The sequence below is a fragment of the Marmota flaviventris genome, chromosome 20 (genome assembly GCF_047511675.1).
Source record: "Marmota flaviventris isolate mMarFla1 chromosome 20, mMarFla1.hap1, whole genome shotgun sequence".
Lineage (NCBI taxonomy): Eukaryota > Metazoa > Chordata > Mammalia > Rodentia > Sciuridae > Marmota > Marmota flaviventris.
In genome coordinates this window covers 18,854,774-18,874,896 of record NC_092517.1, presented here as the reverse complement: position 1 = coordinate 18,874,896, position 20,123 = coordinate 18,854,774, and the positions used below count along the sequence as shown (strand labels likewise).

The 20,123-nt window shown below is 41.5% G+C and overlaps 1 protein-coding gene across 1 annotated transcript; it reads left to right on the top strand.

Annotated features, from left to right (window-relative positions):
• Positions 1–10,282: 10,282 nt before the first annotated feature.
• LOC114089838 (vomeronasal type-1 receptor 90-like) lies at positions 10,283–11,089 on the top strand. Its single transcript, XM_027931781.2, has one exon. It carries the CDS (start codon positions 10,283–10,285, stop codon positions 11,087–11,089), a length of 807 nt encoding a protein of 268 aa, XP_027787582.2.
• Positions 11,090–20,123: the final 9,034 nt, after the last annotated feature.

The window sequence follows — 20,123 nt, the reverse complement described above, 5'->3', positions numbered from 1 at the left end:
TTTATCCATTCATCCACTGAAGGGCATCTAGGTTGGTTCCACAGTTTAGCTATTGTACATTGTGCTGCTGTAAATATTGATGTGGCTGTGTCCCTGTGGTATGCTGTTTTTAAGTCCTTTGGGTATAGTCCGAGGAGAGGGATAGCTGGGTCAAATGGTGGTTCCATTCCCAGATTTCCAAGGAATCTCCATACTGCTTTCTATATTGGCTGCACCAATTTGTAGTCCCACCAGCAGTGTATGAGTGTGCCTTTCCCCCACATCCTCACCAACACTTGTTGTTTGTCTTCATAGGAGCTGCCCTTCTGACAGGAGTGAGATGATATCTTAGAGTAGTTTTAATTTGCATTTCTCTGATTGCTAGAGATGCTGAGCATTTTTTCATATATTTATTGATTGATTATATATCCTCTTCTGAGAAGTGTCTGTTCAGGTCCTTCCTTGGCCCATTTGTTGATTAGGTTATTTGTTTTTTTGGTGCTTAGCTTTTTGAATTCTTTATAAACCTTAGAGATTAGTGCTCTATCTGATGTGTGAGGGATAAAAATTTGCTCCTAAGATGTAGGGTTTCTATTCACCTCACAGATTGTTTCTTTTGCTGAAAAAAAAAAATTTAGTTTGAGTCTATCCCATTTGTTGATTTTTGGTTTTAATTCTTGTGCTATAGGAGTCTTATTAAGGAAGCTGGAGCCTCATCCCACATGATGGAGATTAGGGCCTACTTTTTCTTTTATTAGATGCAGGGTCTCTGGTTTTATTCCCAGGTCTTTGATCCATTAAAAGAAAACTGAAATGAAAAAAAAAAAAGTGGGGAGGGGGGATTTTGGTTGCAGGGTGTTCATTCCAGTTGTTCTTTGGTTGGTTTTCTGTTGTTTTGTTTTGGGCATCAGTATGGAACCCAGGGGTGCTTAACCTCTGAGCCCCAGCCCCAGCCCTTTTCATTCTTATTTAGAGACAAGGCCTCACTGAGTTGCCTAGGGCCTCACTAAGTTGCTGAGGCTGGCCTCCAACTTTTGATCCTCCTGCCTCAGTCTCCCAAGCTGCTGGAATAACAGTTATGCACCACCCAACCTAGATTCATTCAGGTATTTCATATAAAAGGGTTATTTAGGAATACTTTTATATTTACATAAAATTTACCAAAACAGCAGAGGAATTTCCTAAAATATCCTCCCCCTGGGAAGGAGAAATCCATCCTCCATTTTACAAATTTAGCATTACTGTGTGTACTGGTTTGCTAGAGCTATCAGATCAGAATACCACAGACTGAGTGCTCAAAAGGTCAGAAATCCAAGATGAATGTGTCCTTAGATTTGCTTCCTCCTGTGACCTCTCTTCTTGACTTGCAGATGGCCACCTGGGGTTATGTCCTTTTCTGGTCTCCCCTCTGAGTGTTGTCTGAATCCAAATCTTATAAGGACGTGAGTCAAAGGACAAAGCCATGTGAACTCCTGTGAACGTACCGTAACTATATTGGTAAAGGTTCTGCCTTCCAATGTTACCTCAGTATCAAGGTCTGAGAGTTAGGACTTGAATGTAGGAAGTTTGAGAGTACATGAGCCAGACTGTGACACTGGGTGCCAAACCAAGAACTGACCTCAAACACTACCCCTAAAAAATAAGAGTTATTTTTTGAATTTCACACATTTTTTGTGTGGATCATTTATTCATATGCACATAGGAAAGTAAAGTCCGATTCATTCTACTGCCTTCTTAATTCAGATTGCCCCTCCCTTTCCTTCATTCCCCTTTGGCAAATACAATGTACTTCCATTCTTTCCTACCCACCACTTATTGTGAGATAGCATCCTCATACTAGGGAAAGCATTGAGCCTTTAGTTTGGGGGGATTGAATAACTCCCATTAGCATGACAGTCGCCCCTTCCATCCACTGACTGGCAATGCGTATCACTCCTCTTAGTTTGGGTAATATTCCATGGTGTGTATGTAGCCCATTTTTTTCACCCATTCATCTGGTGAAGGACACCTGTGTTGGTTCCACAGTGAGCGATTGTGAATGGAGCTGGTGTGAACATTGATGTGCCTGCGTCACTATAGTACGCTGATTTTAAGTCCTCTGGGTGTATGCTGAGGAGAGGGGTAATTGGGACACATGGTGGTTCCATTCCCAGTTTCCTGAGGAATCTCCACCCTGCTTTCCAGATTTGCACCAGTTTGCAGTCCCACAGCCATGGACGAGTGTAACTTTTCCCCCACATCCTCACCGACACTTATTGTTACTTGTATTCTTCATAATTGCCATTCTGACCTGTGTGAGATGAAATCTCGGTATAGTTTTAGTTTGCATTTCTCTAATTGCTAGAAAAACTAAAAAACTCAAGAAATATTGAACATTTTTTTCCTATATTTGTTGACCATTGGTATTTATCTCTATGAAGTGTCTGCTCATTTTCTTTGCCCACTTATAGATTGGGTTATTTGTTCAGTTTTTTTTGTTTTTTTTTTTTTTTTTTAGTTATATCCTGGAGATTCATGCTCGGTCTGAGATGTGGGTGGCAAAGATGTTCTCCCATTCTATAAACACTCTCTCCCCATTCTTGATCATTTCCCTTGCTGTAAAGAAGCTTTTACGTTTGGTTTCATGCCATTTATTTACTCTTGATTAAACTATTTTGCGTTTCAGGAGTTTTGTTGAGGAAGTTGGTTCCTAAGCCAACATGAGGTAGATTTGGGTCTCTGGGTCTCTGGTCTAATGCCTAAGTTCTTGATCCACTTAGAGTTGGGTTTTGTGCAGGTTGAGAGACAGGGGTTTAGTTGCATGTGGCTACATGTGGATTTCCAGTTTTCCCCACTCCATTTTGTGGAGAAGTTATCATTTCTCCAATGTGTGTTTTCAGCACCTTTGTCTAGTATGAGGTCACTGTGTTTCTGTGGATTCTTCTCTGTGTCTTCTGTTCTTACCATTGGTCTACCTGTCTGCTTGGTGCCCATACACCATGCCGTTTTTGTTACTGTAGCTCTGTAGTATAATTTAAGGTCTGGTATTGTGATGTTTCCTGCTTCATTTTTCTTGCTAAGGATTGGTTTGGCTATTCTGGGCCTCTTGTTTTTTTTCCAAATGAATGTTATGACTGATTATTTCTATTCCTATGGAAAATGTTACTGGGATTTTAATAGGAACTGCATTCAATCCGTGTAGCACTTGTGGTAGTGTGGCCATTTTGACAATGTTAATTCTGCCTCTCTAAGATCATGGAAGATCTTTCCATCTCCTGAGGTCTTCTTCAGTTTTATTCTTTAGGGTTCTTTGTTTTCATTGTAGAAGTCTTTTATCTCTTTTGTTTGATTGATTCCCAAATATCTGTTTTTGAGGCTACTGTGAATGGGATAGTTTTCCTAATTTCTTTTTCAGTCAATTCATCACTGATGTATAGGAATGCAATTGAATTATAGGTGTTGATTTTACATTCTGCTACTTTGCTAAATTCATTTGTGAGTTCTAGAAGTTTTCTAGTGGAGTTTTTTGGTTTTTCTAAGTATAGAATCATGTCATCAGCAAATAAGTATAGTTTGAGTTTTTCTTATTCTCTTCATGCCCCTTTAATTTCAATCTTCTGTCTGCTTGCTCTGGCCAGAGTTTCAAGATGATGTTGAATAAGAAGTGGTGACACAGGGCATCCTTATCTTGTACCAGAATTTCAAGAGAATTTGCTTTCAATCTTTAGATTTAGGATGATGTTGGCATTGGGTTTAGCATATATGGCTTTTACAATATATGTTCCTTATATCCCTGGTTCTTCTAGGATTTTGAACATGAATTCTTGCTGTACTTTATCAAAGTTTTTTCTGCATCTATTGAGATAATATGATTCTGGTCTCTAAGTCGATTGATGTGATGTATTACATTTATTGATTTCCATTACGTAGAACCAAACTTACATCCTTTAGATGAACCCCTCTTGATTGTAGTCCACTAGATGTTTTAAATGGTTGTATATGCAGTTTGCCAGAATTTTATTAAGAATTTTTGCACCTGAGTTCATCAAGGATATTGGTCTGAGGTTTCTTTTCTTGTTGTATCTTTGTCTGGTTTTGGTATCAGGGTGATACCAGCTTTATAGAATGAGTTTGAAAAGGTTCCCTCCTCTTCTATTGCATGGAATGATCTGAGGAGGGTTGGTGTTAGTTCTTCTTTGAAAGACTCATAGAATTGGCTGAGTCCTATGAGAACTCAAAGTTGTTAATGGGATATGATTCGTATTTTCAGTCATCTTTGTTTATTTTTTGCTTTTAATTTGAATTATTTGTCCTTCACTCCGTTTGCCTGTTTCTCACTTATATTTTTCGTTTCTCCTTCAAGAAATATTTTGAGTATGTTTTGTAATGCAGTCTTTCTAGTATTGTGAATTTCTTTAACTTATGTTTATCATAAAATATTTTTATTTCAACGTCAATTCTGAGATTTTATTTTGCTGGGGATTGTACTCTTGGCTAGCATCCACTTTCTTTCAGAGCTCAGCATATATTATTCCAAGACATACTAGTTTTCAGGGTCTTGGTTGAAAAACAGGCTGAGATCCAGATTGATTTCCCTCTAAATGTGACACTTCATTTTTCTCTGAAAGCCTTTAAAATTCTATCCCTATTTTGTATGTTAGGCATTTTCATAATAATGTGCCTTGGTGTGGGACTGTTTTAATTTTGCATATTTGAGGTCCTATAAGCCTCCTGCATTTGATTTTACACTTAATTCATTAGATTTGGGAAATTTTCTGATATTATTTCATTGAAAAATTATGCATTGCTTTGGTTTAAATCTCTGTGCCTTCATTTATCCTGATAAATCTTGAATTTGGTCTTTTCATGTTATCTCATATTTCTTGGAAATTCTACTCACATATCTTATAACATCTTCCCTGCATGCTTTATTTTCAAAATTATATATTTTGTCTTCATGGCCAGAATGGATATTTTAATATCTTAATATCTTTCTTAACCTGAAACAGAAATGCAAACCTGAGGCTGAGTTTGGAAACCTTAGGAGATATAATACCCCAAACCACATGGTCATTATGAGAGAGGACCAGGGATGACAGCCTCACATTTTAGGGAAAGGACCCTCAGAGCCCCTGGGAATGCATGGGAGGTGTCAGTAACCACTCACCCCAGAGGAGAGACATTACAATATGTGGAATAGGATTGAGCTAATTTGAACATGGGTTTTAAAAAATGAGAATATGGGTATAGTCCACATGACTGGGAGCTGTGAGATCTTCACATGAGTGTGTCCAGGGACTTGAGAAAAGTTTTGAGTTCGACTCTCCCCCAGTTTCTATTATCCAGCAGAGACCAAAGTAAAAGTAAGTGACATGTTCCACTGGGGAAGCCACAGTTCTGCGTTCCCAAGTGGCATCTTGTCACCTTCTTCAGATGCTAAAATTAAAGGCCTACAGAGAGGTGAGTTAAAGACGTGCTTTCCTTAAAACGGTGCAGGATCAGCTCAGGTCTCCTGACTCCCCATGCCACCTGCCCAGGTAAGTGCTTTTCTATTCCTAAGACGCAGCACCAGTGTGTGAGTGGGCTTCTGTGACTGTGCTGAATAATTAAAATAGTCAAATTGTATGTTAGGTTATTTGGTAGCTCTGAATTATGTCCCCAGCTCTACCCACACTCAACAGCTCAGAGGACTGTTTTCTCTAGTCTACAAAGGGAAATTCTCTTCTTACTACAGTTAGCCCTTTACTTTGGTGACTCATGAATATTGTTAACTTTTAATAAGAAATGACTATCTCAAGTAAATCACTTCAGGTTCTCATCTATTTCTCAGATGCAGTGAGTTTAACGTGCGGCCCTATCAGATCTCAAAGTTCATGTTACTAACTTGTCTTGCTATCTTCTGCTACAATCTTACTAGTTCATATTAATATTTACCAAGGAAGAGAATTTTATTTTACAGGCTTGATTTTCATTCTCTTGTCTCCATAAATCAGTTCAAAATATTTTTTTCAGCATTTAGTTTTACTACCTGAGATAATAAGAGAGAAAGTTATACACACTGAAGTACTTTTCAGTTAATCATAAAGAAATGATGTTCTCTGTTTGGATCATTGACTTATGCAGAGAGTTGAGCCTCACATTCCTACAAAACATCAAATAGCATTGTCTTATGCTGAAGTATTTTGTCTCAGTTTTGACCTCACAAAAGTAAACCCATCATGCTCTAGGAAACATCAAAAAACATTTTGAACTGATTTATGGAGACAAGAGAATGAAAATCAATCCTGTAAAATAAAATTCTCTTCCTTGGTGAATATTACTATGAACTAGTAAGGATGAAGCATAAAATAGCAAGACAACTCAGAAATATGAACTGTGAGATCTGATAGAGCCGTACATTAAACTCACTGCATCTGAGAAATAGATGAGAACCTGAAGTGATTTACTTGAGATAATCATTTCTTATTAAAAAACTGACAATATTCATGAGTCGCCAAAGTAAAGGGCTAAATCCAGTGCCAGGGGGCTCAAGCTGGAGCAGGGACCAGGGGCTGCAGTTGTTTAATATTAAAACCAAGTGGTGAGAGTAGCGATTGCCCCTTCCTGGCTTCCAAAGGTCCCACGGTGTCCCCTCTACAGGACATCAGGGAGAACAGAGATGTTAGTGGGGAAGTCGTGGTGAACTTGATCTGAGTGAAACAAAAACCAAATATGCCCTTTCTGTAGCTAATGCACATCACTAAATGAAAACATAGATCCCAGTGGTTACAGGACACGTGAGACTGTGTTCACCTTGAACCCCAAAAAACAGATATGTCCCCCCCCCCCGCAGCCTGTGTCTCTCCACACACAGCTGTGGCAGCCCAAGCTGGTGTGGGGCTCTGCTGAGAGCCTCCTCCTCATCCACTTCTGTCCTTGCCAATGACTGGGCTGCTCTGACTTTGTTATTGATCACTAGTGTCTGGCCCATTTGTTAAGATAGATCAATAGATGATAGATGGATAGATAGATAGGTAGGTAGGTAGGTAGATAGATAGATAGATAGATAGATAGATAGATATCAGGATTGTCCATGATTTGGACAGTGGCAGGATGCAAAATGTTTAAGTGGAGTCTTCCCTGGTCAGGGCAGGAGAGGAGTCACCACGGTGCTACCTCTCTCTCAAAGGGACCTCACTCCATCAGCTCTAAGGGACCCTAGGGATGATTTCTTAAAGAAACAAACCTCCATTCACACTTTTTTCTCCACTTATGTTTCATCCTCTAATCTGCCCTCTTAAGTTTTTCTTATTCCTCCCATGGTGAGCTCTTCAGATGAGACCTGTTTCTCAACTTCTTTTCCACATTATCTTTCTCTGATGTATGTCATTGTGTTCAGATCCTCCAGTCTGAGGACGGCTTGTTTCCTCCAGGGTTCAAGTCATGACCTGGGGCTCAGCACATCAGGGCAGCCAGGAGATGCTGCAGCCCCTCTCTCCCCGGAGCTCTGTCTGAGGAGGGCATCCTGGGCCATCCTGATGAGGGACAGACCCTGTGTCTGCGCCCCGATTTCCTAGACTGAGTGGTCCTGGCAGATGTGAGTGGGGTGAGGCACAGCCGGAAGGGGACAGGCTCAGAGGATTCCTTTCAACTTGCTTTTATGAAATGTCCACATTTTCAGGATGTTTTCTAATAAAACTGATGAATTAGCACAGAAATAGCAACATTGCATTCTTTATAAAACATCTACCTGTGAACCATGGAGGGCACTGTGGCTCTCACTGATACCCACGTGTGTGACCTGCACAGTGTGCAGACGGCCAGCAGCTTCTCTACCAGCTGTGTCCTGGGGCTGCAGGGAGCTAATGCCTGTGACAGGGGACCCGTGACAGCATCCGACTCTGCCACTTCCTTTCAACAGCATTGAGGGGACAGGAGATAAGGTTTCCAGCTCAAACTAGGAAGTTTCTCCTATAGAAAAAAGTCTTCCACTGGTTTTCAGGTAACGCTCCTCTGAAAACACAGTTCCCATCCCTCCTCAATCTGTCCCTGTCTCCCACGAAGGTGCCGGCAGGGCTGCATCCCCTGGGCCATGGTAAAACCCAGTCCTGAGCCCTCCATCCACAGAGGACTCCGATACGCTATTCCTCCTGGTTTTCTGATGCTGTACATTTTATTTTCTTGAACCGAATTAAAAAATATATATATGTCATAACATGATAGAAGGGAATCCTAGTTATTTCATTTTCTATGATTTTTAAAAAGACATCTTCAAATGTTATATATCCAGTTTATGTTGTTTTAAGGGACTTTGGGGCTCAAAATGTGTATTTCTTCAAATACACATCCAGAAATAGGCATTTCTATAATTAGCTACACAGAAGTCAGACAAACCCTGTAGGGCTGTGCCTACTAATAACCATCTGTGACTTTTAAAATATGGAGATTCCTAGACCACTATATTAGCATTTTTCTTTTGTTTTCTTGAGCACACCAAGGGAGCAAATCTTACTTTGCTGAAGATGTGAATGGAGAAATATATATATACTTTTTTAAATAATTTAATCATTTGGAAGAGCTGTAATTTTCCTAATATGACTACTTAATTTTAATTTTAGACAATGGCACTTCCTAGGCTTGAAAGACTTAAGTTGTCTGGACTCTTTGACATTTTTCCTCACCCTTAAACTGATTTTTATCCAACTATAATTTTCTAGGTAGCTGTGAAAATAACTTATACTCTTGCCCTCTTCTTTTTCAGATGATAAAATGTGGCAAGATGTTACGAGTCTCAGTGTAAACATTAAAAATGAAACAAAGTAAATACCTTTCCTCTATAGGAAAGTATTTCATAGGGATGTCATTACCAAATTGTCTGGTATAATTTTTCCTCTCCCTTCTCTGGAGAAATATCATTCCTAACTAAGAAAAGATATGAAAGCTTGCTCTCTATGGAAACTCCTCTCTTAGCATGATGTTGGGTTCCTGCCTCCTAATTAAAACACTGAAAATTATCACCCCCAAACATACTGATATTGTGCAGGAGGTAGTGGCACAAACCTGTAATTTTGGGAGGCCGAAGCAGGAGGATTACTGATTCGAGGCCGGCCTCAGCAAGCCCTAAGCAACTTAGTGAGACCCTAACTCCAAATAACAAAGTAAAAAAGACTGGAATGTGGCTCAGTGGATAAGCACCCTTGGGTGCAATCCCCGGTACAAAAAGAAAGTATTTAAATTGTGATTATTTTTCCCCCTTTTTCCATGTGCCATAGAATGGACAGAAAAGAAATTTTAGAATATGATCCTGCTAATTACTGATGGTTCTGCTCACTTAGGTGTGGTTTTCTGGTATAATTAAATATATATAAAATAATATAAGTGGTTAATCAACCTTGGGTTCAATCTCTGGTACCAAAACATATATATTAATCAATAAATGCAAGAAGTCTGATTGCAGAGCCAACATTTTGATATCTGGTCTGTAAGCTGGTGACCAACAACCCAGACACTGAAGGGACAGAGCTGAACGAGGCTGTCCCCTTGACACCCTTTCCTTGAGAGTTCTCTGTGGACGTCCCTGCAGTCTGTCGCACTGGAGTCCCCTTCAAAGGCCACGTACTCAGCTTTTGGTCAGGTGGCTGCACGTGCCCAGGCAGATCCATGGTGGCCCTGGCCATGAAAGCACAGAGACCCAGGGGAGATGCTGTGCCTGAGCGCTAAGAGGACTGGGGAGGGGGTGTCAAGGGTGTGGTGAGCCGCTTCTGCCGTTTCTGCAGACTATGATCGCCATTACGAGATGGCGCTGGCTCCGCTGTAGTATGTGACAAACAACTCCTTATCTGAGAGAGTTGGCACATGATTTTCACCACCCTGTACATCACCCTGTGAGAAAGCTCCACGCGGCAGCTTTGCATTGGGGCTTGGGATGCTTTATTTAGGCTGGGAGGGGCATCCGGGAAGAAGAAGAAGAAAGAATAAGAAATATCAAGGGACCTGAATAAACTGCTGAGAGAAGATTCCCGAGTGTTGCGTCTTCCTTGCGGGCAAGGGGTCGCGACACAAGGGGACCCCCATGTTTTGAAGCGGGCAGTCTTGGGGGTCGAGATGTTGAAGCTGGTGATGGTGGTGAGGAGGAGTTGACCTTCCTTTTATTCTAAGGTGTTGACCATCTGCTTCTTCTCCCAGGGGGAAAAAAAAAAAAAAGATGACCCAAAGCAGCACACTTTACATTTTTCTTGCTGTAAGAAATGCCTTTTGTCTCCAAATTGTCATCGGGATCACAGCCAACGTCTTCCTGCTCCTCTTCCACGTCCTCACGTTCCTTCTCCAGCAAAGGACCAGGCCCATGGACGTGGCCATCGCTCACCTGGCCCTGATTCACCTGCTGATGCTCATAATCAGGGCACACCTGGACCTAGGCATTTTGGGGGTTCAGGACTTTTGGAACGACTTCACATGTAAAGCCGTCATCTACCTGTACAGGCTGATGAGGAGCCTGTCGGTCACCACCACTTGCCTGCTGAGTGTCCTGCAGGCCACCACCCTCAGCCCCAGAAGCTCCTTTCTGACCAAGTCCAAGCATATGTCCCCACGGTGCAGTGCGTGGACCTTGGTCACTCTCTGGGTGTTCAACATGTTCTTCAATGTCCGCGTCTTGGTCTCCATGGGAGGCCCCTCCAATGACACAGCAGCTTTCCGGTTTGTCTCTGAGTCCTGCACTGTCGCCCCCACGGGTCACCACTTCAGGACCTTCTTTTCTGCGACAGGAATACTCTGGGACATCTTCCTTCTCGGACTCATGGCCGCCTCCAGTGGGTACATGGTGGCTCTCCTGTGCAGGCATAAGAGGCAGTGCCAGCACCTCCACAGCACCAGCCTGTCCCCGAGAGCCTCCCCAGAACTGAGGGCCACCAGGACCATCCTGCTGCTCATGGGACTCTTTGTGCTCATGTACTTTGTGGACTGTGTGTTCTCCTCCTCTTCGGGACAGATGCACAGCGAGGATCCCACTCGCCTGGGGGTCCAGATGCTGGTGGGCAACGGCTACGCCACCCTCAGTGCCTTGTTGCTGATCTGTGCTGAAAAACGAATCATCAGTTTCTTCCAATCCACACTGGGGAAGGAGAGGAAATGTTTACATGGTGCCAGATAACCCCTCCTTTTCTCACCTCCCACTTTACTTCTGAATTTCCACAAATGTGTTTACGTTTAACACATTAACAACAAGTGGTGAGGAAGGAGCTGGAACATAAACACTTGTTCTTTTGAAAGATGCTAAATCATTCCAGGTGCAGTGGTGCACGCCTGTCATCCCAGCAGTTTGGGGGGACTGAGGCAGGAGGATTGCAAGTTGGAGGCCAGCCTCAGCAACTTAGCAAGGCCCAAAGCAACTCAGTGAGACCCTGTCTCTAAATAAAATATAAAAAAGGCTGGGGATGGGGCTCCCCGTGGTAAAGTGGCCCTGGGTTCAATCCCTAGTATGAAAATTTTTAAAAAGACTAAATCCCCAATTTAGTATGCATGGCCTTACTATGCATCACCAAAGCAGATATCATTCACTGTCCATAATATACAAAGTGTGCTCACTCTTGGCTGGAAAAATTCATGTTGGAAGAACTACTTTGCTTCATCATAGCAAGAGAAAGATATATGCATAAGTACAACTCTGTGTGCCTGAATATAATTAGTGTTTTGATTCTTTCTTTCATTAGAACAACAAATACCAACTAAGATCATCAATTCCCTCAGTGTTAACTTCACAAGTTTTTCAAATAACAACTGCCCCTTTTTCCTCCACGTATTTCTTTTCATTCACATTTTCATATATTAATTTTTTCAATATAATTTTATTTGCCTCTGAACAACAAGCCCATAGTGAGCGTAGGTAATCAGGAGTCAAAGTACAGGAGAGAGTTCAGGTGCCTGGAAAACACAGATCTCATTTACATCCCAGTTCTCATTCTGTGGGCCTTGCAACCTCAAACTAGTGGCCTCTTTCAGCCTCATTGGAAGACTTCAGAGATTAGCCTGGTTCCTGCACGAGGATGATCTGCAAATGTATGACGCAAGCCACGGGAAAAAAAAAATAGAGTAACAGCTAACTTCTGTGTGCACACACATTATGTGTATATATTAACTCTTAGTAGCCATAGTGAGGCTCTGAAGGTATTAGTATTCCTGTCCCCTCTTTACATGAAGGAAACGAAGACCCAGATAAATGAAGTCAGTGAATTGTAGAGGAAATAGGTGGAGAAAATCAGGATTTGATTGACAGTCAGGCCGCAGGTCCTGGGCATCAGCCCTTAGCCAATGGTATTTCTGACTGAACAGTGACGTCATGTTAAGGTGGCACACAGGTTATCACAGCAATTGCTACAGACAGCTGGGGACTGGAATGCCAACCCCCGTCCTGCATCTGTCTAGCTTAGAAATGCAGCTGGATGCCAGGTGGCCATGTGTGACCTATGGTGACACAGCATTAACCAAAGAAATCAGGCTGTTGGATTGAACCCCCAAAAGTCAACGTGAAAGCTGTTCAGTGGTGTAATTGGTCAACCCCTGGAGGAGACCCAAGCCATCACCTTCCTTCTGAAATAGCATGTGGAGATTCTAGCTGCACTTCTGGGGCTGCTGTGGGGACTCCCAAGGACACGGGTCCCAAAGTCACGAGGAGACTGCTATTTCTCCTGACTCCTGAGAAGTTTACTTTAACCAAAGGAAGAAGGTATTGGGTGGATTTCTTTTTGTCTTCTTCAATATTAGCTACAAATTCTATATAGTAGATGATATTCACAAATTGGGGGGGGGGGTTTGAGATGGAATCTTGCTGTGTTATAGAGGCTGGTCTTGAACTCCTGAGCTCAAGTGATCCTCCTGCCTCAGCCTCCTGAGTAGCTGGAACCACAGCTCTGCAGTGCTGTGTCCAGCTCAAAGATTCAGATTAGTGCTGAGGCTACAATGTTGTCTGTCTTTTCTTATTGATTTTTTTAAAATAAACGACAGCAGAATGCTTTACAATTCTTGTTTACACATATACAGCACAATTTCTCATATCTCTGGTTGTATATAAAGTATGTTGACACCAATTCGGGTCTTCATACATGGACTTTGGATTAGCAAGGATGGTGGAATGTGCTGTCTGTCTTTTGAGCAGTTTATTCTAACTTCAGTTCAACAGACTGTGACACCGTCAGGATGTGGACAAAAATGTCACTATCTATGAAGAAAGAAAGTGTGTCTGCATCTGGATCTTGTGTGACCTGGACAGTATTTACCCTAGGGACAAGTTAAGATCATTAAAGAAAAAAACAGCCACAAATATCTTCCACATAGTGTTGGAAATCCTGGGCTGCCCCAAGGAATCAAGCACGTGTTTGGAAGTAACCAGGCAAGGTGAACTTGGCATCTGCAGAAGGATGTGCCACAGAACACACCTGGCAGGAAACTTGCATGCCAGCCTCGTGCACTCTTGTGCAGAGAGCCCACCTCTGTTCACCCCAACACAGCACTGTCCCCACTCTGATAGGAGGAGCTCAGGCGTAGCATCCGTGCAACTGGCTGATTTTGACACTGGGGAGGGCAAAGGCAAAAGCTATTGTTAAACTGCCCATGACTGGATCTTACACCCCAATGAAGGCTGAATCTTGTGTTCTGAAGATGGACCCCCGACTTTATATTTCAAACAAGCCCTACATTTTTTTCTTTTTAGACCTATTGGTCTTCTTTTCACTTTGGCTCTTGCACCCATTCTCAGTGCCAGACACCCGAGACATATTAACGTTTTGATGTGGAAATGGCCCGTGGTTAAGGGTTCTTTCCTTCTGAGCAGTTTGTATAGCCTTCATGGTGATCAGGAGCACCTGGTGAGGGCCTTTCCATCTCCAGTGAAGCTTGTCTCCTTCGCAGGTGTAACTAAAACCCAGTACCAGGCTGGATGTGAATTGTGAACTCCAGAGCAGGTGTCGGGTAGCAGCTCATCATGGTCAAACCAGCCAAAAAACCAAAAAATAGATCAAGTGCACCTTTGCAGGAGATGAGGCACACCTGTAGGTCTCAAGTTGACTCAGAAGACACTTGTGACTCAGACAGAGCTTTCTGTGTTATTTATTAGGCATTTCTATGTAAAATCCCATCCTGTGTACCCTCCCAATTTCACTTACTTTGGAAAGGATTGACCCAAATGTACATCTCAAGAAACAATAAAAGGATGATTGTCTCATCTGTTAAATGCCCACGTACGGCTGTGTTTTGGTCATACTCTCCTGCCAGGTGGCTAAGACCAAGAAATCCATGATAACAAGAAGGAGGAGAGTCACAACTTAAATGAGAAAAGAAAAATCAACTGATACCAAAATGGACCTTTTCCCTCTCTTTGGTTAGAGCCAGCAGGGGTTTATCAGGGATCAATGTCGGGAGTCTGTGAGAATCCCTTGGCTCCTTGAGCTTTTCCTTGACCAGTTGTGCCACCTGCCAAGACGGGTCAGGGTCTTGCTGACCACAGGTGGTTTCCTATGGTAGCAGGAACAGGGCTGTTTCCTTCTCCAGGGACATTTCTTTTTGCAGCATGTGCACTGGTTGGCTTCCTGTTTTCTAGGGTCTTTTTAGTCCCTGTGATTGGGCAGTCAGGTGACTCACTGGAGTGGTAGGGAACTTAAAGGATCCCGTTGTTCCCTGAATCTTGCTCCACCTGAGAGGGCAAGGAACAACATATTGCTTTTCTGTCCTTAACTTTGGTCTCCATGTTTTGGTTTCAAACATCTAGCCGGGGAGATCCACCAGTCTTGAAGTAGGAGCACTGGTGTTATCCTCCATGTCTATAATGTTATAGTGACCCCTTCCGTTTAAGTGGGGTCACTGTTTGTGCTGGAAGTCAGCTTTATATTCTGTCTTTCGGTTCTGTAGTGATGGCTTATTGTCTCAACCTAACTCAGGTTGGTTTATTAGTAGTAGTGCTTCTTCCAAACACCAACAGGTGACAGTTACAAAATTGTTCAGGGAAAATACAAAATGAAGTAAACATGAGCTAAAACGAATTCAGTTTGTATAAGAACTTGAACCAAAAGCATATTTTTTATCCCAAACTTTACTTAGATGTATTGAATCCCTGTTTATTTTGAGATCACAGTAAACTTTACAACAAAAAAAAATCTCTTTTGAACATTTTAAGTGTGCTTCTTTCTGGCCTGTGTCGGAGCCGTCCTAACATGGAGTAGGGTGAGAGGCAGAGACTGACCTCAGGTTAGCTGTGGCTCTTGACAGATTCTGAAGTTGATATTTGCCTTTTACTTAAATATCATTTTATAAAATTCTATCATTTCCTGAATCTATCTCAATATCAGTGAACATAATACAATCTTATATCTGAAACAGGAATCAATCAGAAAGACTAAGACGGCTCTCAACATACACAAATCAGACTCTCCTTGTTACCTCCAAAAATGCATTTAAATCCTCATTCTAGTATAAAGAGTTAACACAAAATTTTATATGTATATTTTCATATGTATAAAACTTATGTAACGTGAAATCATACATATAACATATATATATATATATATATATATATATATATATATATATATATATATATATATCTTTATTTATTTATTTATAACTTAGATTACCTTTATCCAGTTACAAAGTATTAAATGACATAATAACCAACCAAATTGATTGTCTCTGTATAAATCTGAAGGTGACGACTGCTACAGACAATTTCATTTTGGAGAACTCCAACTTGGTACAAATGTTCTAAGCTCCACATTTTAAAAGTCTTGTATACTTGAGCACCATGAGTACATCTAATATACAGAGAAGCCAGTAATGATTCGGGTCACAGTTACACAGATGCCCTTATTAATTAAGTTCATTAACTAAGTTTAAATTCTCTCTCTTTTGTGTGAGTATGTGTGTGTGTGTGTGTGTGTGTATGTGTAAAGAAATTTATTTTTTTATATATTTTTTAAAATAAATAATAAAACATGAGACATCCATATAGAGTTTCCCAGAAGGAGAGGATACACGGAGAATGGCTACAAGAATATTCTAGAAAATTATGACTAAAAGCTTTGCAAATTAGGCAAAAGATGAATGGATCCCAAATAAGACCCATCAATGAAATCCACAGCCAAGGACATCATAACTGAACTTCTGATAACAAAAGCAGAGAAAATTTTTTAAAAATCTTGAAATCATACAAAGAGAAATGAACACCCTTGAAAATACAGTGAATTTCTCCTCAGAAATCATGGAGGTGGAAGGAAACGTGCACAACAGTTTTCAACTTCTGAAAGAAAATAACTCCTTTTTTATATACCTTTATTTTGCTTTACTTATCTTTGTGTGGTGCTGAGGATCAAACCCAGGGCCTCACATGTGCCAGGCAAGTGCTCTACCCCTGAGCCCAAGCCCCAGTCCAAGAACTCTTTTTTTTAATTTTTTAGTTGTTAACAAGTCTTTTTTATTTATTCATTCATTCTTTCTTTCTTTCTTTCTTTCATTCATTTATTCCTATGATAAAAAAAAGGAATGTTGGAATATCCAAAAATAAAAAGGAACAATAGAAGACTGATATTTTTATTTAGTTAGATAAAACAGACTATCTTCATGCGGTTTTTGTAAAACATTTTAGGATTTTAAAAACCGCCATTAGCAATGATATTTAAAAGTAAGTGTAAGAAGACCTAGACAGATGTTTAGGTTTCTTCGCTTCATTCACGTTAGTAAAGTATGGATACTGGGAGACTGTGACAAGTCACGTATTTTATAATGTAACCCTCAGAGCTAACTCTGTGAAAATGATACAAACAGAAAAATTCTTAAAGTGTAAATGAATAGACTCCTAAAACACGGAAGCCTTGTCTAAGTTTTGTTTGTTTGTTTGTTTGGTGCTTGGGATTGAACCCAGGGCACTCAATCACTGAGCCCCATCCCCAGCCCTATTTTTGTGTTTTATTTAGAGACAGGGTCTCACTGAGTTGCTTACCACCTCACCTTTGCAGAGGCTGTGTTTGAACTTGGAATCCTCCTGCCTCAGCCTCCCACCAGAAGTCAAGTAAAAAGATGTAAAGGACACATGTCCATCTTTACAGGAGAAGGGTTTCACAACTAATGTATGTTGAAAATAAAAAGATGAAAAAATGGTTTTATATACTTTTTTTCAGTTGCAGACAGACACAATATCTTTATTTATTTGTTTATTTTTATGTGGTGCTGAAGATTGAACCCAGAGCATCACACATCATGCAAGGCAAGTGCTCTACCACTGAGCTACAACCCCGGCCCCGAAAAAAATATTTTTTTAAGAAACTAAATTTAAAGTTTTCTATTAAAACTTAGAGCCTGGCACAGTGGCCCACACCTATAATCCCAGCAGCTAGGGAGGCTGAGGCAGGAGGATCACAAGTTCAAATCCAGCCTCTGCAAAAGTGAGGTGCTTAGCAACTCAGTGAGACCCTGTCTCTACATAAAATACAAAAATAGGGCTGGGGATGGGGCTCAGTGGTCAAGTGCCCCTGGATTCAATCCCCAGTATCAAACAAACAAACAAAACTTAGACAAGGCTGACACAATTCTCAGATGTATACATAAGAGTTGTTTATTTAACCACCTATGAAGTGATTATTAAAAAGACTTTAGGGCTGGGGCTCAGTAATAGAGCACTTGCCTCGAATGTGTGAGGCACTGGGTTCAATTCTTAGCACCACATATAATAAATAAATAGGTCCATCAACAACTAAAAAGTTAACTTAAAAAAATAAAAATAAGAAAAGACTTTAAAAGCGACACAGAACCTAATGCCTTTCAGATGTAGTTTCCCTAAGTAATAAAACCTTACTGACACAAGAAATTTTCTTGACAGATAAAAGCAGATCAATATTTTAAAGAGCCCTTGTTTCTAAACATAGAGAATTAGCATATTAAAGGTTAATCTTACTTTATAAAAAAAATCTTGAGTAACTTTGTGCTGATTATAGGCAGCTTAATCACATACACGAACCTTTTGAGATTTACCGTCCACAAACCTCTTGCAACTTACGTAGACACTCTACATCTTGTTCACATACCTAGTTTTGTCCTCTCTCTCATCTTGGAATTCAGCGTGAGAAGATCACTTTACCATTCAGAAATGGGATCTCTCCACTCCCATTCTGCAGGTTGACTTTAATTCTTTTGGAAAAATACCAAGGGTTGTAGAGCCGGTCACATGGCCACTCCTTTCCTAGGCTTCTGAGGAACCTCCGTGGTGATTTCCGTAATGGTCGTACGGATTTCAAATCCCATCAGCAGTGGGTAATTCATTTCCCCTTGCACCCTCGCCAGGTATTTGTTATCACTTATATTCTTGATCCCTCCTAAGAGGAATGAGATGAAAATCTCAATGGAGTTTTGACTTGCATTTTCCTGATTGCTAAACTTTTGAATATCTTTTCATGTATTGCTGACCATTTGAATTTCTTCTTTTTGAGAAATGTCCAATTACTCCATTTGCCCATTGCCTGGTTGGATTTTTTTCTGGACCCTTGGATTCTGGATTTTGACCTTCTGTTGGAAGAATAACTTGCAAAGATTTTCTTCTTTTTTAATGAGAACCATCCCGTATAGGAAGACGTGGTATTTTTTTTTCCTGAATGTTAGAAGTCTTCCTGGGGAAGTCATTGCCTGTACCGACATGATGGAATATTGGTCTTATGCTTTCAAAGTGTCCTGGTCTGATTCCTGGGTTTTTGATCCACTTGGAGTTGACTTTTATGCAAGGTGGCTCATGGGGACCAGTTCCAGTTCCCTTCTTCTACATGTGAATTCTAATTTTCTGTCTTTTTCTCTCCAAGCTGTGGTTTGGGAACCGTTGTCAATCACTGAGGACTGTATTTGTCCCTGAGTCTTCTACTCTAGGACTTTGGTCCCTGTGGGCTCCTGGGACAGTCACATGCTGTTTTGGTTGCTCTGTGGTGCAGTTTGAAGACCCATGTTTTGAGGCTGTCTGCATTGCTCTTTCTGCTGAGAACTGCTTGGGCTCTTTTGGGGTCTTTTATTTTTCCATACAAATTCTAGGATTGCTTTGTACTAGTCCTGTGAGCGAGGTCACTGGTTATAACTGTTGATTTTTAAATTAACTTTTCAATTTCCCTCATATCTTGAAAACCTCAGCTGGGAGTTTGCAAATCCTGGACACAAAACTCACACTACCTCAAGGGGGGACCTGGGAGGAGGGTGCCCCCACGCACTGCAGGGAGAGGACCTCAGCGCCACTGGGAGGTGCCAGGAATGTCCCCCTCCACAGTAGGGACATCACACACCATTTCATCCTAAGACCAAATCAGGGACATGGGTACTGGGTCAGTGGGACCTGGCTGGTCAGTGTCATGGCTCCTCCAGATAGAAGATATCTCCAGGGAAGGCAGAGAAAAGTCTTGGTCACTGATCTCCCCAGGTGACTGTCACCCAGCAGAGCATAAAGTGAAGCTGAGAGACAGGTTGGAATGTGCCACCAGGGACTCTGTCTTCACTTCTCCTCAGTGGCCTCTTGTCACCTTTCTGTGGGCCCTGAAATTGCAGGCCCACAGGGAGATGAACTAAACACGTCCTTTACTTAAAGCCACGTAGGTTCTTCTCAGGTCACCCGTCCCCTCCGTGTCTGTCTGGGTAAGTGCTGTTGTGCCCTGTGAATGCACAAGGAGTGGGGAGGGGGCTTCTATGAAGTGACTGGGAGGGAACAAATTGGGTCCACCAGACTTTGGTGGCCCCAGGATAGCCACCCTGCAGTAACAGGCATCCACAGTCAGAGGACTGTTTTCTTTAGAATAGAAATAGAATGTTTGTTCTCAGTATATTTAATTTGGAGGTGGGGGGGTACCAGGGACTGAACCCAGGGGCCCTCAGCCCCTGAGCACCATCCCCACCCTTTTTGTATTTTATTTAGAGACAGGGTCTCGCTGAGCTGCTTAGCACCTCACTAAATTGCTGAGGCTGGCCTCCCACTTGTGATCCTCCTGCCTCAGCCTCCTGAGCCACTGAAAGTATAGGGGTGCACCACCACCTTGCCTGGAGGGTATATTTAAATTTGATAACTCAGAAATAATTCATTGCTTTTTAACCCTAAGGAATAATTTCTCATTATTTTCTGAATTAAAAGACTTTGCTTGACTTGTACTCCTATGTTACCAAGGATTTATGTTACCTAAGGA